Here is a 22,855-nt window from a genome sequence, read left to right on the forward strand (position 1 = left end):
TGAAGCTATACAGATACTGTATAGACAAGCCAAGGAGCTGCATAATATGCTTAATGTGTAAGACAACTACTAAGTGCAATCAATGAACCTGCATATTTTATTTTCCATACAATGTGCACCAACTCCACACATATAGTTATTTGGGTCACCACTATGCATCTGTAACTCACATGTATCAGATTTTGTTTCATATAACTTCCAGTTGACAGGAACGTCTTCCTGCAACCAAGCAGTTGAAAAATGGCACCACTTTTGTTGCATTAACTGCTCACCAAAACCTCAGAGGGTAGCACAAACACTGTGTCACCTTTATACTACTATTATGGTAGTCTTCATGAAGAGGTCAGGAGTAGTAATGCATAGCAAAAGCAGCTAAAAGATGAAGCGGTGTAGTGCACGAAACAAAAAATTTGGGCACATAAGTAGGCAAATGGCTTAGAGCAGTTTAAAAATTTTACAATAATGTATACAGGACTTTACAAGATAAAAATGCAAAAAAGCTAGGATATACAAGACAGTATGCTCAAAAAATGGTATGCAAGACACACGAGGGAACAGCATATGAGGATGCCACAGTATGTACAGCTGTCATGAGCCAGAATAGGGTCAGTCCGTTCTGCAAATATCATTGCATGACTTCAAAATGATGAATGAATGTAAAAACACTCGTTAAACGTATATCGAAACATTCTTGCAAAAAGTGACTTGAAACACGCAACTTCATGGTGCATATACATGTACACTCTCATATACAGGACGTCAGGAAACTACAGGCAGCAATTAAGGAAGCCAGGTCCAAATGTTGTGCCAGGGGCAAGCAGTACGCCGGCGTACCAGCACAACAGTGCCCCAGAGCCATCAGAGACCATCATTGAGTTGGAGGAGTGGCGCCTGGACTGCGCATCGCAGGCGTCACTCGTGCACGAGGTGGTGACTGACGAGCCACTGCCATCACGCCACGAGTCGCTGCCGTCACGCCACAAGTCACCTGCGTCGAGCCAGTCGGTTCCATCCCTCCAGGCACCTGTTGGCTTGCTGGAACAAGAGGCATCAGTGCTGCAGTCATCAGCGCCTAGACAGAACAAGCGAAAGAGGAGAAGAGAATTTGCTCATGATGCTCTGGTTGAACACGTCGGAAAACTCACAGATGCACTGCAGACCTGTGACGGACATGACGAGTACGACCAATTTTGTCTTTCAATGGCCAAAATGATGAAGCGCGTGAACAAGAATCAGCAGATTGACCTGCACGTCAGGCTGCTACAAGTTTTTAATGAATTTACTTTTGAATGAAGTTGCACTGTTTGGCATCTTTCTTTTGGCTCTAGAATATGCTTAAAATGTGACACCAAAATAGTAACATTTATGCCACAGTGTGAAATTATGATGCGCGAGAGATTTTGGTCAGGAACATATGCTTGGTTATGTGCCTGACACAAGCTATGGGATTCACGAGTATAGACAATTCCTTTACGCCAAAGAAAGAACAGAGGCCGTGCTTTGGATTGCCTAAGCACATTATGCGTAAAGAGGCATCAATCTGTTGCGCAAGCCTCACAAAATCGCTTTCACTAGCTTTATTTTGTTCCTTTTCAGTTCACTTTCGTCAAATTTGGACTGTCCTTGGCTGCATTTGCTTGCTTTCTTTTCTTTTTAAGTTCTCGGGTGCTACAACCCGGCCTTCCTGTGCCGTGCACCTGCATTGCTAGGGGTTCCCTACTCTTTTGGCCACGTCTTAACCATTTTGTTTTTGTTCTGGTTTCTCCAGTTGTGACTTATTGCTTTTATCTGACTTCTTTTTTTTCTTCGCATTTTTCAGAATATGTCTTTGAGCATTTAGCACTGTTTCGTTTGCCTTAATTGGTTTCAGCACTGTAAGCAACAGCTGCTCCGGTCTCTCTCGCCCTTTCATTTTTTATTTTTTGAGAGGACCATTACAAGGCTTAAAGGGTAGCATGTGCATTTCGCCGAACCATTACACAACTATGTGTCGAAATGCTTCTTCTCAGAATGTAGAACTCAAGCTTTACAAACCTCAATGCTATTGCCAGTCGCTCGCCTGGCTCTAGGGGCTCTCTCACAACATGCTGCCGTGTGAGGTCTGGCAAAACAAATCCCAGCACTTCGTCAAACAGCACTGGAGTCATCCGGAAAAACTTCCGGAAAAATTCATGGTCACCTTCACGCATGCGACGCATCTGTAGAGGGAAAATATGTGGTTTGTTATGCCAACAAGTAAAAACCAGACAGCATGACTGCAATACACTGTGATGCGCTATTACAGCACAACTATTGTGGGTGGTTTCTGTGACTGAATGAAGCAGCCTTGTTGTGTACAGTGTCTGTGAAAAGTCTTCAGGGTCAAAGATTTTCATTTCAGCCGCACAGTGGAGATATCATGATGCTATTAAAGTCCAAAGGGCATTGAAATGCTAGGTTTCTTCTGATTGGAGAGAAGCTTACTTCTTGAATTCTTCACTACAAGAAGCATTCAAGGGACATTGATTGCACAAGTGAAAGTTGTGGCCTGACGACCTGACAGCGTGGGCATTCTATATATGCCAGCTGAGTTATTGAACTTTTCAAAGCTGCATCTTGTCAATGTCAGTGCTGCCCTTCTGCCTCACTACCTTTATTATTTCAAAGTTGCATCTCTGTGATGCAGACACTACACTTTTGCGCGAGCAGTGCAGAAGCAGCCAAGTTTTCATGCCCCTTGGTTCTCCTGACACTGTTTTGCAATAGCGATGTGCCCCAGAGACCACCGAGAGGAGCCCCCCCTTTCGAAGACCGCGCTTATTCGTCAGTTGCCAATGTTCGAATACACTGACGTGAAACTCCTTTGCCTTTTTTATATATCTCTGTTGGCAACGAAGAACTTTGGAGCGTACTTCATCCGAGTTGCTTCACATCTCCAACGGTGGATGATAGTTGGCCTCCAAGTGGAACTCAATGCTTTCAGATAGATAGATAGATAAAGAGGAGGAGGGAAAGACAGAGTATATATATATATATATATATATATATACACTCTCAATGCTTCACTTGGAGGCAAACTATCATCCAACGCTTTCAAGAGTGTATATATATATATATATATATATATATATATATATATATATATATATATATATATATATATATATATATATATATATATATATATATATATATATATATATATATATATATATATATATATATATATATATATATACTCTTGAAAGCATTGAGTTTCACTTGGAGGCCAACTATCATCCACCATATATATATATATATATATATATATATATATATATATATATATATACTCTTGAAAGCATTGAGTTTCACTTGGAGGCCAACTATCATCCACCATATATATATGTATATATATATGCACTAAGTGCCTAGCATTCAGTTCAGATGGAACATGACTGCTATTTTGGTCCCATCAAACTGCAACTACCGGCACTGCAGTTCTACCTGTACCAAAGCCTCCATTCCTTTTTGGCACTAACCCCTCCCACCCACTCCCGCTGTTGAATGTCACTTCTTATGTTAACGGTATGTGTGGACACCACTACAGAACATTAAAACATGTATGATGGCGTATTGGTAGCTGGCTTTTTTTTTCTTAACCATTACACCTCAAATCCAAGCAGTTATGTTTGTTTCAGTTTGGGTTCGTTGTCACAGAGTGGCAGTTGCTGTTCATTTTGGACACAGCCACAACAGCGGCGAACTTTTCTTTCTCACAGTGCACAGCCGACAATGTACCTGCTGCTGGAATTCCGTCCGCACGTGCCACTGCACAGTACCACAAAATGTAGCAATATTTGCTGTTGCGTGGTTTTAACCTGTTAGCTAGATCACGTCCGCTGTCGTTACGGGACCTATAAGTGACTGCACAGTGTAGACGCAATCAAACCATTGATGATATAGCCCCACGGGACAAAGCATTCTTCTTTGCACATGGTGCAGTCAAAAGCACATTTTCCAAGCAGATTAATGCAGAGAAGCCTACCACCAGACCAGGGGGAAAGGATCTCTGCACCCAGTGTATCTTAGTGGGTACCCGGCGGCACTGGCGACCGAACTGCGCGCCTACGGCATAGGGGTCGGATGTTTTAACCACTAAGCCGCCGAACTGTTGCGCTAAATGTCCTTTCAATACTCTAAACGGACCTTTTACACTTACAGAGGAAAGGAAGATACTTACCGCAGGGTGATATCGGCCTTCTTGCCTGCGCGCCACGAACACGGGCCGAACCCACCAGCGGTGCCTCCTCCGCTGGCGACGCTCCTGCCTCCTCCTCACAATGAGCTGAAGTGCTGTTCTTATCACAAGCAGTAAAACTCGTCTTCGTGCACACATCGCTGGCATTATTGCAAATAATGATGCTTGGAGGGGAGCGCAATACCGAAGAGCTGAACTGGGATCCAACCGATGCTATGTCGATGGCGCTGCAGATTACGCTAAACACCGAAGAAAACTGCGAGGCGATGTGTGCGCGTTTGCATAAAAACCTATTGTGCAAACTACAGTTCAGTTTATAAATAGATTTACTTCTCCTGTCGCTTTAAAAAGCTAAACGCTTCAAGTGGCAGTCGAAAAGTTTCGGCCGATTTTAGCCTATGCAGTCTAGCAACGATACGGCAGCGCGAGCGATACGCGAGCACAAGCGCGCGCCAGCAACTAACTGGCCATGGAGATTCGCACCGCTTTCGACGTCCGTCGTGGCGCGCCGCTAGGCGCTAAGCCCCAACTCGATGAACACTTCCGAGGCGTACACGCGAAGCGCCTACGCGCCTAGCGGCGCGCCACGACGGACGTCGAAAGCGGTGCGAATCTCCATGGCCAGTTGCTGGCGCGCGCTTGTGCTCGCGTATAGCCTGTTTCACATGCAAGCGAACCGCTCGCGAACTCCGCCGCCGCGGCGCATACAAAATGTTTTAAAGAGTTGCTTAATGACAATAAACACACTCCAAAAATTCAGGACAACAGAAGCAACCTACACTATAATGTGTTGCCCTGCAGGACCACGCATATCTGCCTATAGCGAGAACACGCAGCTTTAATCATAACAATTGAGTGCCAACAAGGCCAACAACAAAGCACGGCAATACACATAACTTACACTCACATTGGTTGAAACTTACTATGTGCTCATGCTTATATACTTCCTCATTAAGGGCATCTCACAGGTGTTAGCGGGGAACAGCTAGTTAATAAACATACTTTTATTATTAAACTTCAGCACTATTTATGCAATGTATACCAGAAAACGTCGAAGAGATTTTGATGAAAATTTTTTGTGCGTTCAGGAACACCATTACAACATATACAACAGAAAAAAAGTTGTAAATCCAACAACAAAAAGTTCAGTTGTAACCAGTATATCTCACTTCAGAACCAGAAGCTCCCATCAGGGACCATTTCAACCAGCAGCAAACCAGAGGCTTCCTTTTGGGACCAGATGAAATCATTAGAAAACAATCAAATTGACAGAGTTTTCACCTGGGGATGAAAATAATACCTCATATATGTTATAAAAAAACAAACACGGAAAGGAAGAATTCATCCAATAACAGTAGCAAAAATTCCACCTGTTATGTTGTAAACTTCCAACACTCTCGTGGCTGAAATAAATACATAATTATAATTGGTTTTGGGGGAAAGGAAATGGCGCCGTATCTGTCTCGTATATCATTGGACACCTGAACCGCGCCGTAAGGGAAGGTTAAAGGAGGGAGTGAAAGAAGAAAGGAAGAACGAGGTGCCGTAGTGAAGGGCTTCCGAATAATTTCGACCACCTGGGGATCTTTAACGTGCACTGACATCACACAGCACACGGGCGCCTTAGCGTTTTTCCTCCATAAAAACGCAGCCGCCGCGGTCGGGTTCGAACCCGGGAACTCCGGATCAGTAGTCGAGCGCCCTAACCACTGAGCCACCGCGGCGGGGCTGAAATACATGCAGAGATTTCATTTTTAATGTATGGACGTCAGTGGCATTCAAGTTGCATGAAAAGCCCAGTAAGCAACACAAGATGCTTGTTTAAAATGCCTGTTTAAAAATAGACAATACTGAGCAATTAGGACAGCATATGAAGTCTGCGTACTTTTAAAGTGCCTGATTTTCATACACCTATCGTTAGCTCCCGCCAATGTCACGGCGGCTCGGCATTCTGCTTGCTCAGCGGCGCAAGCAGCAACAAGGTGGTTGTGTCGGGTGCATTTGCACACTTTGCGTTGGATTTATGACCTGGAGCAATTGCCAACAGCACGCTCAGCTGCAGCTTTGCCACAGAATATGCCGCATTTTCTTGCAACAAGTCCTGCATCAAGAACACGTTCGCTTCGGATGTAATCGCATCACGGTAAATAGAGCTTGCTTCACGCATGCAGCGTTCCCACCACGGCAAACGACGGCACTGCTTGTGTTCCTTAAAGCGAACAGCTCGTTATGGGAATAAAAATATTGATGAACTTACGGCCTGGTGACCATCGTGTCCCTGAGGAACAACAGCTGCTCGTAATGTGCCCACACGAAGTCCGTGGGCTCGATGTCGTCCGCGCCAGCGCCGCTCTTCCGCCCCAACTGACGTGCCGTGTACAGGTGGCGGAATTTGTCGCGCATCGATTTCCAGCGCTTTTGTACAAGGTCCACGCTTTCTGCACAATTGTGGCGCGAAAAGTTTCAAGCACATTTCAACCATGAAGTGCTCATCATGAGCGAAGTGTATGCCTACCTGGTGCTCCCGGTAGTACATCCTCCGCCACTTCTCTCCAAAGTGCTGCTTTCACGTTCTTATTTTTACGCAGCGCCGCCTCTGTACAGCAGCAATGAGTAGTTCGTTATTTATAACCTCAGACATCGCCGCAGCCATAGGTGCAGCAAGCGAAACCGCGGATGTGGCGCGAAAAAGTCCGTACCGGATGTTGGGAGAGCTGCGCTCGCATTGGTGCACGTCGGTCAGAAACCGGCGAGCCCCTTCCGGCGCAAATATCTGACATTGCCACATATCTGCGCCCTCCTCGCGCATGCGCAGACCGGTTTTCCAGACGCTCCTGCGCTTCGCGTGTACGCCTCGGAATTGTCCATCGAGTTGGGCCTTGAGATATTCTTACACCGTGAATAGTAATAAAACCGCATCTATCTTTTGATTTGTTAACACGGGGGACAGCACCAGACCGTCCCCCACTACCAAAAATTATGTGCCCATCAACTCATTACGAGCAATGGCGGAGGTCAGCGCGAACGCCTCACTCCGGAGGTGCCGTCTTATTGATCACGGTACACCTCACACGGAACTTAATTCCCTGCTCTGATGGAGACACCAGGCAGACGTGCAGCCTTACTTCTCACAGCAACGCTCCGTCCTGTCTTGGGGACGACGTCGCTGGGGCACAGAAAACTGCGCGTCAAAAACGCGTATTCTGAGTACGCTTCGCTTAATAACAAAGCCCCGATAGTATTCCTTTCGGCTTTTATTTGAATTACTTTCTCAATGCAAGGATGGACTTCTATGCGATTCCAATACCTTCTAAGCGAGCGTTCAAGTCATTCTACATTTACGTTTCCTTCTGAGAGGAGGCGCCCTCCCTCTCCAAACTGCATTACAAACAAACAAAAATACTCAAGTCACGTGTTCCCTAGCTTCTGCAACTGGCAACTCCGCGCTCCGCGGCGCGCTGCTCCTCCCTTCAGAGAGAAGTTAATCCGCTCGCTGCCGAGAGATGGCGACAGCGACGTTTGGGCGACGTCGTCCCCAGTCGAGCGTCGGTTTTGCAAGGTGTTGGCTCTACTTTTTTTGTGCCTTCGGATGCTCCAGGATTCCAGCATTGAGCCTAGTTGTTCCAGTTTTGTTTTATCTTTCCAGCGATCGTTATGTGCTTCTCTTGGGCCCGTTTCACATGCATGCGATTTTCGACTGCGACGCTGCAAATTCTGCCCGTCTGCGACTGGGGAGGGCCGTCGGTCTAGCTGCAGGCTGCTTGCGATCGTGTTCCGTCCGGTTGGTATTCGGTCGCAGCGTCGGTGCGTTCGCTCTGTGACTGACCAATGGGGAGCGCCGAGACGGCGTGGGACGTGCGGCCACGTGGGAAGCGAAGCTGTTTATTCTAATCAAGACATACGAAGTATTGCCTCGCATTTAAAAACACGGTGTTTTTAACATCATCAACACATCTCGTGCACCGTTTCTGTCGCGTTTAGTCATGGGTTGCCTATTATGCAAACATCAAGCAACCTTGCCTGTCCCTCCGTCCGAATTCGCTGGCTACGCGTTGCATGGGAAAGCACTGACCGGAAACCACACTGCGGCGTCACTAACTAAACCGTCTATTTTCGTTCGAGTCGCAGCATGTGAAACGGGCCTCACATCGCAAAACGTTAAACTCGTGCTGAGTCGCATTGAGGCCAGTGAAAAATAATGGCAGCATCAGAAACTGTTTAATACGCGTCACTACTGCAATAACAATACATGAGCACGTGAATTTTCTGGACTGTTGTACCATATTTCTTCTCTGCCCAGCTGCCGTGCATGTGCTTCGGAGCACGGTTTTTTTTCTAGTGTACAGGCTAATTGCGTAATTCGGTGATAAAATAAAAACACAAGCTTTACCCAATGTCACGATGGCTACTTTCAAGTTAGTGAAACCGAAGGATGCAATGCGTATTTACTTTCCCTTGTTTGTCAAGTTTGAAAAGAAGTTATCTTTTTAAACGAAGCGCTGAATTATTGAAAGGAATAGATTGAGTCAAATACTGCTCTCTTTACAGATCCCAATGGCAAACTGCTGTGCACCACTGTGCCGATGAGACAGCAAAAGGAAGGAGCCAGACATTTCCTTCCATGAGATCCCCGCCCAAGCTTCCCTTCGTGACCAGTGGCTGATTTCAATACGAAGAGACGACTGGGTCCCGAACAGCACCTCAGACTATTCAAGGGTAGGCAGCAAACATTTCAAACAATCAGGCTTCGCAGAACGACAAAGGCGCTGTCTGAGGAAGGGAGTTGTGCCGTCAGTGTTCACAGAATACTTCTCATACTTCAAACCTTGAACTTTAAAGCAAGGGAACAGTGTAAGCATAAGAAAACCATCAGCTTTGGAAGCCCACCACGGCCAAGATGAGTCCGCGAAAAAACGTAAGAAGCACGAAGCAAACACAAGCGTTGAAGTGCCAGTGTTTGACGTTGAGAATAAGGTCGCTGAACCCTCTGCTACTGCAAGTGGCAACTATGTTGAAGTGATACAACAGCATTCAGCGGGCATCTGTCCCAACCACGATAAAGTATTTCTGGTTCGCGCCGACAAAACGCAAGTTTACATCAGATCTTCCAACCTTAATTCTGACAGTGGAGAGAATGAACTGAATGAGCAAGGAGAGTGACCCAAAGAAACAAATAGAGAGGCTTCGCACAGCGCTACATAAATATGGAATGGAGCTGAAAAGGCTTAATGAAGAGTGTAATTTTGGTGATATGGTATATATCCGGGAACGAGCTGAAGAAAAAAATTGCTGAAGTATTCCTGCTAAACCAAGGTGTCAATTTCAAGCGAAAAATAGCAACATGGTCGGAAGACGTAGTGCGACACTGCATTGAACAGTCGCGAGCAAAAAATATTAGCACAAATAACTGGAGATCAGAATTTGTATATCTCAACAAGCGGCGCTGCGGTTGGCAGACCTGCCTATCGGGCCGTTTCCATGTTTGTAGAATAGGAAGGGGGGAGGGGGGGACAGCAGGAAGTAAGCTTTATTAAGCTTTTTGGCTCGGTTATCATGAGCAAAGATTGCTTCTTTTTTATTACTCTTTTTTTTATGTCCGTGATGGTTTGTCAAAAGGAACTCGCAGGAACAATAGATGATAGCGCTGCATTTAGCCAGTATTACACAAGCCCGAAAACCAGATAGAGTTTATTTTCCCGATGCAACTAAATCACACAAGTCACTTTGTTGGGAAAGTGTAGTAACGATATTAACAGGACCACTACCCCATCAATTCAGGAAAATAAGTAAGTAGGATACCCAGCTCGCGGTCGTGATGCCAGGGCAAACACGTCGTTGCACTAATGGCGTGCATAGGTCCCACCAACCCTCACAACGCTTTGAAGGCACTCAAGGAAGGAGTCAATTCGGCTGCTTGCAAGGTCAGGAAGAGCCTGGAGCCTGCTCCATTCCTCTTGAACCGCCGCCCAAAGGATATCTGGCGATGAATCGTGCAGCTGCCTTTTAGCTAGTCGCTTTTTCATTAACGTGCATATATCTTCAATTATATTCAAATCTGCTCCCCTGGGAGGCCATGCAGCTCGTGTATGCAGAGCTGTTCAAGCAGTTACCAAGCGCAGCGCGGCTGAGGCTGCTCGCAAAAATAACTGCCAAAAAAGCAAAAAAAAAACAACTATCCTATTCTTCACCAGTTGAATGTGGGAGCAAGGCTGCGCTAAAGAGAGAGGGCGAGACAGAAGAATAAATTTTGCATGGCCGTGACAGTCTGCTGAACCTCCCTAATACTGCAGAATGGAAACGGCCCGGCACTCTCGTTATCAGCCTCTTCGTAACCAGGGATCGTAGCAGTGATCGGTGCTTTCCCCTTCCCTTTTGGACGCAGCCATTCAAGACCACCCGGCTGATTAAAGGGAACTGGAACATATATAATTCAGCATGTACGCGGACGACGTCAATCTCTGGATCAAAGAGGCCAGCGACGCGAGCTCAGAGCAACGCCCGCAGGCAGCAGCGGACATTGTCGTGTCCTATGCGGCCGAGAGGGGCCTCTCAATGCTGTCTGCAATAATCTGGACCCCTTATTTACAATCCAAAAGCGCTCAGGTGCGAGCGCGAAATAAATCTCTGCATCGCAGTAGACGGACAAACGGTGCCTACGTTCGAACAGATTATAATCCTGCGGCTTTTTCTACAATCCGACGAATATAATTATACAACAGTTAAGAAGCTAGACAATTACACCGCACAGGTATCTGGGATGGATGTTCAGAAGAGTCGTGCTCAAGGGTCGGGGCCTAAAACTTCGTATATAGCCCCCTGAAACTGATGAAGGCCTATATACATTATCAGCCGCGTATAATATGCGATTCCATATCTGAACATTAGGACAGATGAAAAACGCAGAATAGACGCATTTATCAGGCGATGCGTAAAGAGGGCGCTGGGGCTTCCCAATATTACCTCAACGGACCGCCTCTTCGAAATGGTCGTGCGTAATAATTGGACTGAACTGGCGGAAGCAGTGCATATGGCGCAGCTAGAAAGATTGAGCCGATTTAACACGGGCAGAACCATCCTGGTTTCGGTGGGGTAGCAATCAGAGAGGGGTGCGAACGACAAAACAGACATTCCCTAAAAATATCGCGAAAACATACTCGTCCCCCCTCTTTCCAAAAAAATGCACCCAACCTATAAAACATAGAAGGGAGACAAAATACGGCGGAAGCGCTTACGAAGCGCATGGATAATGAGAAACCTGAGGGAGTCGCCTATGTAGACTCGGCTAGTGAAAAGTCGGGAGCGGCAGTCTCCACGGTGGTCAACGGCCGAGGCGTACCAGTCGCCGCCGCATCCATTAAAAGCCGAAACATAAATACGGCTCAGCAAACTGCAACAGCGCTCGCTTGCGTTGCAACGAAAGCAAACATCACAATTAGCGATAGCAAAACAATTGTCTGGAAATTTGGCAAAGGAAGGCTCTCGAAAGAGGAAAACAAAATTTTAGCAAGTTCAGGATTGAACCGTAAAATTAGGATAATCAGAACCCCGCGTACGAATCAGTCCCAGGCAATGAGGCGGCCCAGGAGTTGGCTCTCTACTCCGGGAAAGCGTGGAGCAACCGACTGTCGGGGACTGGATGAGAGCGCGGGCAAATGGGCACTGAAATTGTCGATCACTATACAGTTGGAACAAGGTCTCTTCCACGGCCGGACCGAACTTTGAGCAGAGAGGCTCCCCAAATCCAGTCTGCCTGCTCCTCACGCGAATAGAAGACAGGCCAGATGATAAATGTAAAAACAGCGGAGAAAGGGCCACTCTTGACCATATAATCTGGCAATGTCCTGAGTCCCCCAGGCGTCACGGAAAAATATTAAAAGTAGAGATGCCCCCGGGAGGCCTTGGTGCGAAGCGAGCGCCCCGCCCAACAGCGACAAGTCATCCGCCTGGCGACGGAATCCGCGAATAATCAGCGCAACTTCGCCTGTCTTCCGTCAGGTTGCGTGCCAGGGGCGGGGAGTAGGGGGCTTGCTACATGTTGTTGTTGTTGTTAGCCTATCAAAAGATGGCACATACCCACACTGGGGGATCGGCGAAGAATCGCGTGGCTGTTCACCTGAACGCAGTTAATAAAAAGGAAATGCACGTGGGAGCGCAGCACCGGTGAATTCTTCCTCATGAACAGAAAAGGGATGAGAGTTTTGATTTCATAATTTTAAGAAGAATAATAAAGAGAGGGATTAAATAATAATGATTAAGTTAAAATGTAATAATTGATAGAAAAGAAAATTTTGGAACACTTAGCAAGGCAGTCGGTGAGATTCTATCAGGAAATTTAGAACAGCGGTAGAAACAGATCTCTGGCTGAACCGAAATGTGGTGGCGCCAAATGATAGCAAGAGTGGGCTGCTCCAACTAAGGTCAAGATGCTTCAAGGGCTTCTCCAGCAAACTTTTTCTCAGAGAGGTGAATCGGCGACAATACAGCTAAAAATGTTGTATAGATTCAGGATCACGGCAAAATGCACAAAGGGGAGAGAGCGCCAAACCCTACCTGTGTAAATAGAAATTTAGAGGGGGATGCGGCAGCGCAGCCTCGTCAGTGATACTTCAAGCTGCCGAGAGCAGCAAATTTTCCTGTTCCAATAATATTTAAGGTGCTCATAATCCGCCGATGTTAAGTGTAGTGTCTTGTGTGCTTGAAGACGCACGTCGCCGAAATCTAGATGCTGTAATATAGGCTGTAGCCGGGATGATTGGCAACACGGGGCCGCTGAGGGAAGCCTTTGCGAGATTGTCAGCAATCTCATTTACTGCCACACTGCTGTGACCGCGAACCCATACTAAATGAACAAGGCTCAAACACGGAGGAAGTAGGGATAAGAAAGCTGTTAAAATTGGACCGTCAACATGTGCAGCTAGGGACGAACACAAAGATAAAGAATCAGTAATTACTGCAACTGCTGTAATAGAGGGGTCTAGCTTGCGTAGAGCAAGTACAACTGCTAGAAACTCTGCTTGGAAAATAGGGGTGAAATCTGGAAGGCACAGGGAAAAGTACCAGTCTAAATGCGAGCAAGATATTCTCACACCTGCTTTTTCATCGAATTGCGATGCATCAGTGGCTATTGCTATATCTGTTGGTAGGGTCCTCAGATGATCTTCTAGTAGACCGTTTAGAATACTCGGTGGCAAAAGTTTTGCATTTTTTGGGAATATGTCGTCCAAAACAGTGGTGGATAGCAGGCCCATTGCTAAGCGCAGGAAAGATATCATAAATGTTTACATCTAAAGGCTGAAGTAATCTTTGCACAAACACTACCTGAGGGGAATTGAAACGAGACCAGGGGACACCAAAAAAGGAGGTCGGCTGACAACAGAAAACGCTTTGGGAACGGTGGAAATGGGATTCATAGATCCTGAGGTAAGTTTTTCTTCTTCTTATCTCATAGCGCGGTTGCGGTGTCCACTGGCAAAGTGATGAACCAACTATGTGCGCCCATTCTTCCGGTGTGTCTAGTCCACTTCTAGCAACGTGGTCAAAACTGCGAATAAGGATGGACTGGGCACTAGACTACTTTGATTCAAGCAAGCGGGCCCTGGACTGTGCAGGGAATAATAAAAAGGGGAAGTCCAGAATGCAGAACAACAATCTGAATCAAACACGGGTCACTGGTCGCGCACATCGCATTCCAGTCCCATGCTCCACTCTACCCGAAAACAACGCGATTTCAGGTCCTGGCCGCGAAAGGCACGTTTCAGCCTTTCCCTGCTTTTTTTTTTCACTGTGCGCTTCAGGTGTCCACCGACAAAATCAGCCACTTAAGCGCCTTTCTTTTACTCAATTCTAGGGAAAGGTCTCCGTTGCTAATGAGGTTAGACTGGGAAGTAGACAGTCTTTTTTGCTTCGTGCAAGCGCGCCCTCGAGTTCGTATTGTGCGCAGGGAACGTGGTCGAATCGAGTCCGCAAACAGAAGCGTAACGACGCCCCGAACCGGACAGTCAAGTAGCCTGTGAAAGGTCAAAATTGGCCTGCAGCACCAGACCTCTTCACCGCGTATGCTAGTCAGTTTTGGCTTGTTAATATTTCGCTCGGCCAATAGGACCACTAACTTTTGAAACGAAAGCTGCATAACGCCAGGTGAAGGCGATTTCATCATGCGTTGCGGGTTGACCTTCAAGTGCACCAGAGGTCAAATGTGGCTATAGGCCTTACTATATGTGGTCCACTATGGTGTCGCACCACTTGACCTATGACCTTTCGATTTGCCGTAGAGGGCGGTAGAATGGGCCACAGCTATGATAGGGTACGTGACGAACCTCTCGCAATGAACCATGAATTTAATTGCCACCTACCAGTGTGGGCACGCTGTCTATCCAGTGTGCATAAAGCACTCAACGTTACAGACGTCAAGCAGCGTCTACTTACCCGAACACACGGTGTAAGGATATATTTTGGTGCTGATACTGCGCCCGGCGGCGCGACCAGATCTTGTTCGCAGTAACTTTCGCTTCTCTCGTACGCGGACAGATGGCGCCACCTGATGGGGCCTGTCTACTCGCTGAGCTGCGGCGGCCGTAATGCAGGTGTGTCGCGATCGTTCGGTGTCGCAGCGTGTACGTGCGCTTTGTTAAACAGATGGTTTGAAAGTGCTGTCGGCACAAAATAATTCTGGGCGACTTCTTGTTTTACTTGCCTAACTGCATGAATGCGTGGAAGATGAGAGCGGAAGCTGCTCTGCGACCCTTCCGAGCTCGTTACCGAAATGCGTTCACTGCAAAGATTTTTTCGTTGATCCGCAAGAATACTACGAGCATAGTCAAAACTACCAACTCTTATATATAAAAGGTCAGCCGTCAGGCACCACATGCTCCCAGATTTAGGCCAACGAGCCTAGGCGGACGTTCAGGCATTGCTTGAGCAGTGTATTGCGTCAACGCTGTGAGATGATGCCCGCCGTGTTGAAAACCATGGATAACTTCGGCCAACTGGAGTTCTTTGATGTGCAGAGACAAATCAAAGGAGTTTCCCCATTTCACCTGCATGAGTAATATTGCCTCCGCAGCAAGCAATGGAACCTGCGCTCTTGTGCTGTGTTGCGGAGCGCCTCCAGCGCTATACCAACAAGCTCAGGGGCCGAAAAAAAAGTGTGCATTTTCGACGTTTTAACGGTTGATGATTTAATGTGGGTTTAACACCCCAAAGCGACTCAGCCTATGAAATCGCCGACCGACTTTAATTGCTACGCTTCCATCGGATGTACAGGCAACGCTCAACACATATATAATGTTAAGTACACAGATCAGTGCTCAAGAGTACAAACTTTGATCTTCAGACACGCTTGATGAACTCCAGACACCTGTGCGCATTTTAGTTTGAGTGCTCGATGCTGGAACGGCATCTTTCTGTTGTGTCACAGGCAGTCCCCGAGGGCTGTGCGGCAGCGGCGGGTGCGGACTCCCTTATCTGCTTGGCAGACGTTGCTGCAGACTGTCGTTTTCTAAGGGGCCTCCTTGAACTTTCCTCTTTTGTCAGAGATGTATGACACCCGGGAAAATATACGGGGCACAGCATTCGAAGACAGCACCGGTTTTTCGAGTGCATTTAAAAGTCCCTTGTTATTGCGATTTTATATCCTATGCTCGCTTAAGTGTTTCGCAACAGACGTGGTCGCTCGGCTGCAATATACTATCTGCTGCAGTGATTGCCTGGTGCCAAAGTTCTAGCGAGCAGGCTACGACGGAGTTTTAAAAAGTGTCGCTTTGTGCTCAATTGTGGCTCTGTGGTTAGAGCGCTCGGCTACTCATGCGGAGTTCCAGGCTTCGAACCTGACCGCGGCGGCTCCGTTTCGATGGAGGCGAAACGCTAAGGCGCCCGTATGCTGTGCGACGTCAGCGCACGTTAAAGACCCCCAGATGGTCGAAATTATCCGTAGCCCTCCACTACGGCACCTCTTTCTTCTTGCGCTTCCTCCTTTATCCCTTCCCTTACGGCGTGGTTCAGGTGTCCGCCGATATGCGAGACAGATACTGCGCCATTTCCTCCGAATTTTCATTGGTGCGGACAACTCTAGTAGGTCGATCTGAGTTGCTTACAAAGCGCTCGCGTCTAATGGTTTTTTAGAACCAGTTGGATCCCTTAGGCAGCACCTCCTCTATTTTTACAATGCCTGCCGAGTACGGCCGATCCGACCTTCCAAAACCCTCTCCTATCCTCCTTTCCTGCTCTCCCCCGTCGGCTAGCCTTCACGTCTGCTCTGCGCCTGTGAGGGAGAGTGCGATCTGAGTGGCGCCTAACGACGGAAAGCGGACGAAGACAATTTTTTAAAGTTCTTTTTTTCTTCGTAAGGCGGCGCTCTGCGTCCCTCATAGTAAGAATGTTGAAGAATGTTGAAGAGCGCAATTTGGTAGTGATAGCGGCGGACTAAATGATGTCTTGAATGGTGAAGCCGCAAAAGTAGTTGAAAGATTAGCGGAGGGAGTGGACGATTTAAGGGCGATAGCACAGCAAGTCCAGATCGTGGTGTGCACAGTGCCGGAAGTGCAAGGACGGAACGGAGAAATTGCCAAGGACGTTGTGGCTGTTAATCGGGAGATATGGAAGTTAAGCCAGGAGAAAGGCTTTGAAGTGGCAGACATAAACAGGGAAGTGCATAGAGCAGGCATTGGCGGAGACTTTACACGAGATGGCATCCACTTTAATAGAAGGCTAGGAGCCGAGATCGGGGGGCGCCTGGCAGGCCGGGAAGTAGCTTTTTTAGGGGGTCCACTGCGGCTAATGGCATAGGGTAAGTAGAAGCAAAGTAGAATGTGGAGCAATGAAGGCTGACGCCAATAATATGGCCACTAGGAGGTCCAGGAAGAAAGCTACAAATAATAAATTTAACACTAGGATCAGGTACATAAACATGCAAAGCGGTAGAAAGAGAGCGAAGTGGTTAGAGATAGAACAGAAGTTGAAGGACGAAGAAGTAGATGTATACGCTCTATGCGAGACACATCTCAGGGATCTAGAAGGCCCACCATTTATTGATGGCTACGTCTGGGAAGGGAGCAGCAGAACAACAACGGAGAGGAAGGGAAGATGAGTAGGTATGCTGGTACATCAAGGAACAAATTGGCAAAGAATAAAAACAACTTGCAAAGAACATGTCTGGATATCGGGTACAATTGCCGGTAAAAGGACATGGCTAGGAGTAGTTTATTTATGGACAGGGGACAAATGCAGGCAAGAGAACATGGATCTAGTTAAGTGTCTCAATGACGATATAAAGCACTTTGGAGAAGGCGCCAATATTATTCTGTTGGGGGACATGAACGGCCACATCGAGGATCTGGATGGATACACAGATTATAACGGGAAGTTGATGCTAGACTTCTGTGAGCGACACAACCTAGCTATTGTAAATAGAGAAACTAAGTGTGAGGGACAAATCACGTGGGAATCCTGTAACAGGCAAACGACCATTGACTACTGCTTAATCTCGCATGGGATGTATAGAAAGCTCGCAATGATGGAAATAGACGAAGAGGGGAAGTACAGCCTCGGTAGTGATCATAAGCGTATTAGTCTACAGTTTGGAGCCCTGCTCAAAAGAGAAATGAAGGGGAGTCAAAAAGAGTTCGGAAAATTAAATGACGAACAAATAACGCAAATAGCGGCGTGCATAGAGGAAGCAGTAGAGACACATCCCATGGAAAAGTGGGATTATATTAAGTTAGAACTCATAATTAGCACAAAAATAAAAGTAAAAGGAGTAAACCGCTGGAGAGGAAAGAGGCAGCCACGAAGTTGGTGGAATAAGGAAATTAGGGAGGCCATCGAACAACGACGGTTGGAATCACGGGAACACAGAGAAGCAAAGAGGGCGCAGTTATCTGAAGAGGAAATAGGCCGAAAATGGGAATCTTATCGACAAAAGAAACAGCAAGTGCAGGTCCTCGTCCAGGCTAAAATAAAGCAGTCCTCTGATCGCTGGCTGGCTGAAGTTCGCGATGCAACTAAAGGGGGGCCAAGAAAATTCTGGAACCATATAAGCTGGCTGGGCAAAGCGAATCACAGAAAGCAGGAACAGATTCACGATGCCGAAGGAAAATGTTTAGAGGGAGATGACGCTGTGAACTACATATCATCAGTTATAGCTGAGTCATTTAAGAAACACGATAGAGTAATCACCCCAAATGAGGGAGCAATACAGGAACGCACAATAGAAAACAGCGGGGAACTGACGAATCTTTACTGGAAAAAGGCGGAAACAAATATTCCAAGATGTACGTCAGCAGGGATCGACGAAATTCCAATCAAGCTAATTAATGAACTTTGCCCAAGAGGCAAGGAAACGCTGATAAAAGTATTGGAGGCAGTCATAACGAATCAGCAAATTCCGCACAGCTGGAAACAGAGTAAAATGAAGTTCATTTATAAACAAAAAGGGAATAAGAACCTAAATTCCTTCCGACCGATTACGATAACATCAGTTACATACAGGCTGGCGGTGCAGGCGGTGAAAATAAAAATGCAGTCATGGGTAGAAAGTAATAGAATACTTGGAGAACTTCAGAACGGGTTCAGAAGTGGTAGGCGCTTAGATGATTGCCTGTTCGTGCTTACCCAGTGCATAGAAATAGCGAAGGCGGAAAACAGACCTCTGTATTTAGCCTTCTTAGAGATAAGCGGTGCATACGACAACGTGAACAGAGAACTCCTGTGGAACATATTAAAAGGTGAAGGTGTCAGTCATGAGGTAATTAATTTTCTACAGAAAATATATCGAGAAAATGAAGTTGAAATAACATGGGAAGGAATTAAGAGCACAACTATCCAGATACAGAAAGGATTAAGGCAAGGTTGTCCTCTATCACCGCTGCTGTTCATGCTTTATATGATAAGTATGGAAAGAAGGCTACAAGGAAGCAATCTAGGTTATCATCTGTCATACACATTAGGCGGAAATGTTGTTGAGCAACGACTACCGGGTTTAATGTATTCGGACGATATTGTACAGTTAGCAGAAAGCCAGGAAGATTTGTAAACTTTGCTTAATTGCTATGGAGACGGAGGAGACAGTCTAGGTTTCAGTTTTAGCGCAACTAAGTCAGGTGTGATGGTTTTCAACGGCAGAAGTGATCAGGAGCTTACAATACAAGGCCATGAAATACCCCGAGTGGCCGAATACAAATATCTCGGGGTATGGGTAAACAACGGGCATATGTATACGGAAAAGCGCGAACAGTCTCTCATAGCAAAAGGGCGAATAGATGCCGGGATAATGAAACATAGGGCATAAGGGGGGGGGGGGGGGGGGTACAATAGGTATGAAGTCCTCAAAGGTATTTGGAAACGAATAATGGTGCCGGCGCTTACTTTCGGGTTTGCAGTTCTATGCTTAAGGGCTGCAGTTCAGTCGCGATTAGAAGTAAATCCGAGAATTGTTGGAAGATTACCACTAGGTGCCCATGGGAAAACCACAAACGAGGCAGTACAGGGGGATATGGGCTGGGCAACGTTCGAAGCACGGGAAGCTCAGAGTAAAGTGCTATACGAAGAACGCCTGAGGAAATTGGATGATAACAGGTGGGCAGCTAAGGTATTTAAATACCTGTACAGAAAGAGCGTTGACACACAGTGGCGGAAACGAACTAGAAAGCTGGCCAGTGAGTTTGCCAGAGACGAGGAAGGGGAAAGAAAGAACATTAAACGACAGGTTAAAAACGTCGAGGTTAAAAATTGGATAGATTCAATGGAAAAGAAGCATAGTGTAGAACTATATCGATGCTGGAAAAGGCAGAAAAAGAAGGAAACGTTTTATGATAACTCAAGAGGCAGTGCCCTCCTCTTTCAAGCTAGGTCAGAGTGTCTTAGAACGCGCCGCTACAGAAAAAAATTTAACGAAGAAGATGACGCATGTGCTGTGTGTGGTAAATCTGAAGAAACAATAGAACACCTCATCCTAAAATGCGATGGTATCCATCCCGATGTCGATGCAGGCACAGTCACTCTTCCTGAGGCCTTAGGGTTTAGCGATAACAATAGTCATGTAAATAAATCTGCGGTGGAAATTAGCAAAAAGCGATTGGAGGATTGGTGGCACAAAAGGAGAGAAGTGACATAAGTTTTAAAGTGTAGGAAGACGTTTTTTAAAGGAAATGGCGAATTGTATTAACTTATAGCAGAGTAAACAAAAATAAAGGAAAAAAACTGAACATAGTGGCAACAACCACTGCCCCGTTTCAAAGGGGACGCTCCTACCTTCCATCCAGTAATCAGGCTGCCTGTCAGGCATTGACGCGTCATAGAGCGCGCCGTTAGTGACGCTGCTCACCGTGGAGTCGCTGAAGGCGCTGGTTTTATAAGGAGTCACAGAAAGTGCGGTGCAGCGGCGTTGGCATTGTAACGAAAGGCTGTGGCGACTTGTTCGAACCATGTTTGTCTTTTAGCCACAACGCTGAAACATTCCGGGAGAGCTGCTGAAACTGTTTCTCAGAAATATGAAATCAGATGGTAAAGGTAGTTTGTAATACGAATTATTCTATTGACACCCAACTGCTAGAATTTACGACTGACTTGCATTTCAACATGGATGCTAACCTTCAAACTGACTGTATCTTTTTAGATTTTGCTAAAGCCTTCGACCGTGTTGCACATTCCCGCTTGTTCTCAAAATTGTCTGCTCTGTGCCTAGATTCTTTAACACTGTCATGGCTACGTAACTTTCTTTCATTTCGCCAGCAGTTCACTACAGTTAACAATTTCACCTCCCCACTCAGTGATGTAGAGTCTGGCGTACCCCAAGGTAGTGTTCTTGGCCCCTTATTGTTTCTAATATACATTAACGACTTGCCAACAGACATATCTTCTTCTATACGCCTCTTTGCTGACGATTGCATCATTTACCGGCCCATTAATTCTATGCATGATCACCTTGCCCTCCAAACTGACCTGAACTTAATTTCAAATTGGTGCAGTAAATGGCAAATGATGCTCAACTCATCTAAATGCAAGGTCATCTCTTTCACCCGCAAGCATACTAATTCTAATTTCTCGTACTCCATTGAAGGTACCGCAGTGTCTCGGGCATCATCTTATAAGTATTTAGGTATTCACCTCACAGATAATCTTTCATGGGCCACACACATTCAATCCATCTGTGCCAAAGCTTCAAGATCACTTGGGTACCTGCGCCGGAACTTGCGAAACGCCCCTAATAACGTGAGAAAAGTCGCTTACTTAACAATCGTGCGTCCTCAACTAGAATTTGCTTCACCTATGTGGTCCCCTTATCAAAATTACCTGATCAACATGCTTGAATCCGTACAAAATAGAGCCGCTCGTTTCATCACACAAAAGTACCACCCCCAGTCCAGTATCACTAAGATTAAACTTGATATCTCCCTCGAACCATTACATATTCGTCGCTCCATCGCTCTTTTATGCTTACTTCATAAATATCGTCATAGCACCAGGCCATCTCCCTTGCCCCTCGAAGAGCCTTCACGCATTTCACGCCGCCTACATAATCAGTATAGCATTACACGCATTTACGGAAGAACCTTAGCATTCAATTCATCTGCACTTCCACGTGCCATTATTCTTTGGAATGATCTTCCCAACTGTATCGCATCTATCGGCAACCACCAATCATTTCAAGACCAACTGCACAAACATTTTCTTTAACGACATTGTGTCTTGTTTCAGGTTGTTCTGTGTCCTTGGTCCCCTTTTCTTCTCGTTGGTATATTACAAAGTTTTGGTTTCTTGTGCAATTTCAGCCATCTGTATGTTTTTTATGACTACTGCTTTTTCCTTTTGATGCCTATTGGGCACTTGCGATGCATTCTTGCTACTAATTTAATTTTTGTTGCTCGCGGTGATATATGTCTTTTAGTTACGTTTTGCCCTGTATATTTATAATTGTGTTTAATTTTTGCCTTGTATCACGCGTTGTTTTTAATTTATTCTTCCTATTTGCTTAATCTATTGTTTTGCCCCCCTTACTCAATGCCCTTCTGGGCCCTGTAAGGTATTTTGAATAAATAAATAAAAAAATATGCGATTCAAACATGTTGAGTAAGGAAAATGGGAGAATGAAATAAAGAAGGAATGATATATCTTCCCGAGAAGCCATTTTCCGAAACTGCCAAGTTGCAGTACCTTTCGAGTAGTAGCTCTACTTTTTGCAGGCTAAGCTGTCATCGTTACGAAAACTAGATAAAGATTTTTCTCTGTACGTGGCAAATAGCAGCTACGATTTATTTAAAAAGTGAAAAGAACTCCAGTCGTAAATGCACGGCGCTGCAGCTGATGCCGAAGCATTTCGGACATTCTGCCTGGTCTTGACTACAACCAGGCGCAAATAAAACGATGAAAAACTAAAAAAAAAGCGCTTGTAGGAAAGGAGGCAGATAAAATCGAAATAAAGTCCGCTTGAGCACGTCTTCAGGCGCAGTCAGCGTAAAGGCCGAACCACAAGGCAGCGTTTCTTCGGCGCAGCACCAGCGTTTATTCTACCGCTTTGTTTATTCTACCGTTTATTGTCCCTTCAGACCGCGGGAGAGGGCGATCAAACACACGACGGCGTACGAACTGCATGGTTGTCCAGGCGGGCGTTAGGTGTGTTTTGTTTCGTTCACTGTTGTTATG

General features: G+C 46.1%; 1 protein-coding gene across 2 annotated transcripts; it reads right to left on the bottom strand.

Moving 5' to 3' along the window:
* Nucleotides 1-305: 305 nt before the first annotated feature.
* LOC144105314 (uncharacterized) lies at nucleotides 306-4,592 on the bottom strand. Of its 2 annotated transcripts, none has more exons than XM_077638451.1 (3): nucleotides 4,202-4,592; nucleotides 2,035-2,198; nucleotides 306-1,035 (listed from the first exon to the last, which is right to left on the bottom strand). In XM_077638451.1, the coding sequence occupies exons 1-3, from the start codon at nucleotides 4,364-4,366 to the stop codon at nucleotides 768-770; spliced, it is 597 nt and encodes a 198-aa protein (XP_077494577.1). In that variant the 5' UTR covers nucleotides 4,367-4,592; the 3' UTR covers nucleotides 306-767. The 2 variants fall into 2 exon arrangements, with proteins under 2 accessions (XP_077494577.1, XP_077494578.1); XM_077638452.1 differs by having other exon boundaries at nucleotides 306-1,072; nucleotides 4,202-4,588.
* Between the last annotated feature and the right edge of the window lie 18,263 nt (nucleotides 4,593-22,855).

This window comes from Amblyomma americanum, chromosome 9 (genome assembly GCF_052857255.1).
Source record: "Amblyomma americanum isolate KBUSLIRL-KWMA chromosome 9, ASM5285725v1, whole genome shotgun sequence".
Taxonomy (NCBI): Eukaryota; Metazoa; Arthropoda; class Arachnida; order Ixodida; family Ixodidae; genus Amblyomma; species Amblyomma americanum.

What these genes read in the sequence shown, in the direction of transcription:
- LOC144105314 (XM_077638451.1), bottom strand. Translation starts at nt 4,366, where the DNA reads ATGCCAGCGATGTGTGCACGAAGACGAGTTTTACTGCTTGTGATAAGA. An exon ending in AAGGCCGATATCACCCTGCG is followed by an intron (nt 2,199 to 4,201) that starts GTAAGTATCTTC and finishes TTCCCTCTACAG; the next exon opens with ATGCGTCGCATGCGTGAAGG. An exon ending in CGACTGGCAATAGCATTGAG is followed by an intron (nt 1,036 to 2,034) that starts GTTTGTAAAGCT and finishes CTCTTGTTCCAG; the next exon opens with CAAGCCAACAGGTGCCTGGA.